A 6,409-nucleotide genomic window follows, 5' to 3' on the forward strand; every position below is an offset into this window, starting at 1 on the left:
AGAATGTCCTGGCCTTGGCATTTGCTATAAATGAGATAAATGAACAGCCCCACATCTTGCCCAACGTCTCCTTGGGATTCCACATCTCTGAGAGCTACTTTAATCCAAGGAGATTGTATCAGATTGCAATGGATTTTTTTTTCAACACAGCATAGCTTCACCCCCAATTATAAGTGTGACCTTCAGAACAAACTCATAGCAGTCATTGGGGGATTGGGCTCTGAAACTTCCCGCCATTTGGCTTCCATTTTGAACATCTACAAGCTACCACAGGTAAAATGTACCCATGGAGTTTCCGAGGAATGCTACAATTTTCTTTTCTTTGCCTTCCTAGTGTGTGGTTTTTTTATATGAGCGTATATTCACACAAATAGCACATTTCAGCAGGATAAGGACTATATCACAGGATGATGGGCATTTATTCCCTTTATCCATATTTGGAATGGGAGAAAGCATTGCAGCTAATTAAGACAAATTCAACTCAAATCAATTTACTAGCTAGTCCTAAAGCTAGGGAGATGATGTGCAATTTAACTTTCTCACACCACGGTACAAGGCCCACAAGACAAGCAGAATTATGTTGCTAAAAGAGGAAATGGTTATACAGTTTTGTGGAAATTGATATGGAGGCCCCTAATTCTATTCCCACGGAAATATGGTGAGTGAAGCTGATATGGTCCAAGGTGTGGCAACTGAGATAAATGGAGCCCAGGCTGTTAAGGTCATTAAAAGTACCATTAATTCAGTCTGAAGGCATACAGGCAGACAATGTCAGGAGTCCAGGTTCCCAACTTGATAACACAGTAAGCATAGATAATTAAAAGGATTTATTGCAAAAAACAACAACAACAGATAACTTCTGATGGCTCAAACAAAGCCTCCAGCATCATTACTCAAGATGACCCTTCTGAAGACTCCTTCTGATGTTGACAGAAGATATTGAACTTACAAACCTAATGTCTCTTGTTTTGCTTCCTGTCTAACAGCCCCCCCTTTGCCGATTCCTCTGAGAAATTGGCTCATCTCCAACCTCTTCCTTTTCCAGGAAGCTCTCTCTGTCTCTGTTTGCGCCTAATTGATCTTCCAGAGAGCTCTGGCTGTGATCCAGCCTGCTCCCAGTTGTTCCATTGGCAACTGGCATTCCATTGCCCGTGGGAGTTGCACTGGGCACTCTCTCTGTTCTGCAGCAGGCTGTAAAGTTTCACCAGGAGCTGGCTCATTCCTGACAGTTAATGTCTCCCCACATACACTTGAAGCACAAAAGCATTATGCACTACTCAAAGCTTCTAAGTTGTCTTTAGCAGTAGGCCCATATTAAGAACTGTACAATAGTGAAGTCTGAAGTTTATGAATGCATAAATTATTGCTCAACTCTATCCAGCATGCAGAACATATTAAATTTCTCTAGAAGCTTCACTGTGAATAAAAATAAAACAAACAAAAATCCATTAAAATTATTAGGGACATTAATTAGGTATATGTCTGTCTGCTTGCCCTTTTAGTTCAGCTATGGTGATTTTGTCCCCATGCTGAGGGGTCAAATCTATTCTCTTTCTTTTTACCAAATGGTTCCAAATGATATCCATCAGTACAGAGGGATTGTCCAGCTACTCTTGCATTTTAGATGGACTTGGGTCGGTCTAATGGTCATGGATGATGAAATTGGAGAATTATTTCTGCAGAACTTCCTACCAGTACTTTCTAAAAATGACATCTGCCCTGCCTTCATAGAGAAAATTGCCATAATATTCTTTTTTGATGACTTGTTTCATTTGCAAGAAAGGTGGAACAAAACATTTCAAAATGTTATGGCGAGTAATGCCAATGCTATTGTTGTCTATGGAGAAACCAGGACCATGTTAAGTCTGAGGGGTTTGCTGCATGAAGGTGAAACTGACTATGAGAAAGCATTTGGTAAAGTGTGGATTATGGCATCACAATTGGATGTTGCTGCGGTGCCCATTCATAAGGATTGGAGTATAGAAGCCTTCCATGGTGCCTTAAGCTTCACAACTCACTCAGAGGAGGTATCGGGTTTCCAAACGTTTATTCGAAGCTTAAGACCTCATTTAGTCAAGGGGGATGGTTTCATTCAACTATTCTGGGAGCAAGTATTTGGCTGTTCATTTTCAAATTATGATTCTAATGAAGTTGATGCAGAAATCTGCACTGGGGAAGAGAGTCTGGAGAGCCTCCCTGGGCCTTTCTTTGAAATGAGCATGACTGGTCATAGCTACGGTATCTACAGTACTGTTTATGCTCTGGCAAATTCTGTACATGCCATGTACTCATCCAGATCCAAATCCAGAGTACTGGTAGCCAGAAAGAATCTGGAATATAACAATGTGGCAGCATGGCAGGTATGGACATTAAAAGATTTTGTTGAACTACCATGAATAAAATGAATGCATGAAATATTTTTATACCTAAGTGATGTTCCTGACACCCACAGTCTGAGTAATACATTGCCATGCTACTCTTTTAAAATTGCCATTATGGAATTGTTCTTTTTTGGGTCATTTCTCCTAGCTCCATCCAGTTCTGAGGAATATCACATTGAAGAATGGTGTTGGAGAAACAATGGTTTTGAATGAGAATGGAGAATTTACAATGGGGTTTGATATTACAAATGTAATTACCTTCCCAAATAATTCATTTGTTAGAGTGAAAGTTGGAAGGATGAATCCTTGGGCTCTGGAAGGCAAAGATTTCAGTATTGATGTAGCGGCCATCACCTGGCCCAGAAGCTTTAATCAGGTAGGATGTTACTACTTCTTTATTTGTCTCTTTGTTTAATTAAATTTGTATCGTGACCTTCTTCCAAAAGGAGGCAGGGCACCAAACAACAAACAGTAAAACAATGCAACATCTTCAAAACATTTTTAAAAACAGTTCCAATTTGTATGCAGACTGGGAAAAGATCTCAAGGCTTAAAATGCTTGTCAATATAGGTAGATCTTCAGTAACCATAGAAAAGACAATGGAGATGGCACATGTCCAATATTCAAGAGGAGACCATTCCAAAGGGTGAGTGCCACTGCTATAATCCTGACAGAAGACCGTGCACCCTGATAGATATCTTGTCAGAAGATCAGTTCTGCACACTGTTTTTTAATGGAGCGATAGTGATCTTTCTTTCTTTCTTTCTTTCTTTCTTTCTTTCTTTCTTTCTTTCTTTCTAATCCATTTCAATTTTCAGGTGCCATGGTCCCAGGCTATATAGGATTTTATATGCCAAAACCAGCACCGTGAAGTTAGTGCTTGAAGCTAAGTGGTGGCTAGTGCAATTCTTTCAGTAGTTATTTGGTGATTATGTCCCCAAGTGAGCATTTGAACTGCCATATTTTGCAACAGCTGCTGCTTCTGAACCAATCTCAAAGGTAGCTCCAATTGAGTGCATTGCAGTAATCCACCCTGATCGCTGCCAATGCATGGGAGACAATGGGCTGGCTATCCCAATCCAGAAACTACGGTACATTATTTAGCTTCTCAAGGTGGTGAACCTTTGGAGAGAAGCCACAAAAAGTGTCTCTATGTCTCTAATGAGACTCCCCCCCCCCTAAATGTTTAAATCATGCTTGATGAGTAGCATTGGAGTGGGTGGAAGTTTTTCCTTTTTAAAAAAATTGTCCTTTTTTTACATTCTGAGAAAATAACTCAGTTCCACCCCAGGAAGGTCACTTTGATGCTGCTAATGCAGCAGTTTGACTTTGCTCCTGCAGGCGCACTCCATTTTCTCTCGAGACTGATGGATGCCAACAACAGATATACTATATGTGCCTGTATGTGTACATATTTGAATCTATCTATATATCAATACCACTTTTTGTAATAATTTTTATTAAGTTTCTCAATATTACAATTTAATATAGAAAAGCAAAACAGAAAAAAAACAAGCAAGCAGAGGGCAGAGAATTTACATAAATCCAAGGCAATTGAGCCGTATGGAATAAATGTTGGAGGGGGAAATGGGAATGAGAGGATTGAAAATATAAAACGCTTTTGAATTCAAAGCGGTTGATAGGAGAGTGATCTTGTCATGCTCTGGCAACCAAATTGGATCGATCTTAAAATTGCATTTTTCAAGTACTGCTGCTTTATATCTCTTTGACAGGTAATGCCCCTTTCTCTCTGTAATGATAAATGCCATCCTGGTCAGCAGAAGAAAAAGAAGGAAGGGATGCCTTTTTGTTGCTATGATTGTGTTCCATGTCCAAAGGGGAAGGTTTCACCTCAGATCGGTAATCAAGCACTACTAGTGGTGTATAGTTGCTTAATATCTTCCTATTCACTCAGGAGTTTGCTGGTTACTAATTCTCAAGTTCAAATAAGTGACTGGAGTTTTGCAATGCATGCATGCATGCATCTCTCTCTCTCTCTCTCTCTCTCTCTCTCTCTCTCACACACACACACACACACAATATCCAGCAGTTAAGTGTAAAATAATAATTCTTCAAACTTCTTCTTTGTCAAAGTAGTTTGCAATAACTGTCATCAGGGGTCTATTGTCACAACACTTCTCCACCCAGTAGCATAAAATGTGTTGGGTGAGGGGTTATTGTGGTTTTTGTTTTGTTTTGTTTTTGTTTGTTTGTTTGTTTTTTGCTTTACTATGTGTTTTCATTCGGTATTTTAATGTTGTGAACTTCCCTGCCATCTTTAAATGAAGGGCAGTATACAAGTTTAATACATAAGTAAATACATACATACATACATACATACATACATATATTTCAAAAAGGAATAATTCACAGCCATGTCTGGAGATAACATCGACTGGATGTTGTACTCCACCTCTAAGATATGCCACTTCTTGTGCACACTGTATGTGTGACAAGCTGTACACAGGTATCTGTGGCTGAAGCAGACATCGATTTGTAGTAGGTAGGCTTCTGTGCCCAGCTTCCTTTGACCCCCAACTCTGCTACCTATAAAATCCATCCTGGGAGTGGCATTGAATCCAAGATATGGGTTACTACAATCTACTTGCCTTTAGAGACTGGTATTAATACTGAGAGCTGTATTTTGTTTCTAACAGGAGACCCACACCATTATCTCCATATGACCACCATGTGGTTTGTAGTAGGAGATGTAGAAGACATATTTGCAGTTGCAGATGACTATATGTAAACCAGCTTTTAAAATATTCTTATTTCCACAGATGTAGGTTCCTGTACGGCCTGTCAAGAAGATCATTATTCAGATAAAGAACAAACTAAGTGCATTCCCAAAGAAGTAACCTTCCTGTCTTATGGGGAGCCTTTGGGGATGAGCTTAGTCATTTGTGTGCTTTTATTTTCTTCAATCACAGCTCTAGTGCTGGCAACCTTTATAAGGCACCACAACACCCCCATTGTCAAAGCCAACAACCGGAACCTCACCTACACTCTCCTTATCTCCCTGATGCTTTGCTTCCTTTCTGCATTTCTGTTCATTGGTCGACCTGAGAAGGTGATGTGTCTCCTTCGTCAGGTGGCCTTTGGCATGGTCTTCTCAGCAGCTGTGTCTTCTGTGTTAGCAAAAACCATCACAGTGGTTCTGGCTTTCATGGCTACCAGGCCAGGAAACAGCATGAGAAGATGGGTAGGAAAAAGAGTGGCCAACTACATTGTTCTTTTTTGTTCTATTGTACAAGCAGGCATTTGCATTGTATGGCTGGCTATGTCTCCCCCTTTCCCTGATGTTGACATGAAGTCAGTGACTGACGAAATTGTACTGGAATGTAATGAGGGGTCTGTCACCATGTTTTATTGTGTCCTGGGTTATATGAGCTTCCTGGCTTTTGTGAGCTTCACTGTGGCTTTCCAGGCCAGGAAGTTACCCGACAGTTTCAATGAAGCGAAGTCCATCACTTTCAGCTTGCTGGTGTTTTGCAGTGTTTGGTTATCCTTTGTTCCAACCTACTTGAGCACAAAGGGGAAATATATGGTAGCTGTGGAAATCTTCTCCATCTTAGCCTCCAGTGTTGGCCTGTTGGGTTTTATCTTTTTCCCCAAATGCTACATTATTGTACTGAGACCAGACCTGAACAAAAAAGACAAGCTTATCAAAAGAAACAGCTAGAAAAAAAATCTACTTTTATTGGAGTTATAGTCTCTTCTAAGCTTTGAGTGCAACCGTAATCATGGACACAAATTGTCTTATAGCCATTTAGGAAGATTTGAAATTCACATACATTTGTAATGTGGCAGAAAGGAAGGAAGAAATTACTGTTTTGGAAATAAAACATCTCTTTCTTTAAAATGTCTTCCATGTCTGTGTATGAACATATTCTGTATTTGCTTGGTCTTTGTTCTAAACTGAACACATGTGATTAGTACTCCCTGAGAAATATTGTGTTTAAAAAGGAGTCCTTCTTTGAAATCCAGATTCCAATGCATTTCTTGCTATGGTAAAAAAGGTAAAGGGA

General features: G+C 39.8%; 1 protein-coding gene across 1 annotated transcript; it reads left to right on the plus strand.

Annotated features, from left to right (window-relative positions):
* Positions 1-1,643: 1,643 nt before the first annotated feature.
* LOC117057599 (vomeronasal type-2 receptor 26-like) lies at positions 1,644-6,063 on the plus strand. Its single transcript, XM_033168442.1, has 4 exons — positions 1,644-2,360; positions 2,530-2,757; positions 4,115-4,241; positions 5,162-6,063. The coding sequence occupies exons 1-4, from the start codon at positions 1,644-1,646 to the stop codon at positions 6,061-6,063; spliced, it is 1,974 nt and encodes a 657-aa protein (XP_033024333.1).
* Positions 6,064-6,409: the final 346 nt, after the last annotated feature.

Source organism: Lacerta agilis, chromosome 14 (genome assembly GCF_009819535.1).
Source record: "Lacerta agilis isolate rLacAgi1 chromosome 14, rLacAgi1.pri, whole genome shotgun sequence".
In the NCBI taxonomy this organism is placed as follows: Eukaryota; Metazoa; Chordata; class Lepidosauria; order Squamata; family Lacertidae; genus Lacerta; species Lacerta agilis.

Excerpts from the sequence above, each read along its gene's own strand:
- LOC117057599 (XM_033168442.1), top strand. The coding sequence starts at position 1,644 with ATGGTCATGGATGATGAAATTGGAGAATTATTTCTGCAGAACTTCCTA. Across the intron at positions 2,758-4,114 it reads GGCCCAGAAGCTTTAATCAG|GTAATGCCCCTTTCTCTCTG; the intron begins GTAGGATGTTAC and ends TCTCTTTGACAG. Across the intron at positions 4,242-5,161 it reads GAAGGTTTCACCTCAGATCG|ATGTAGGTTCCTGTACGGCC; the intron begins GTAATCAAGCAC and ends TTATTTCCACAG.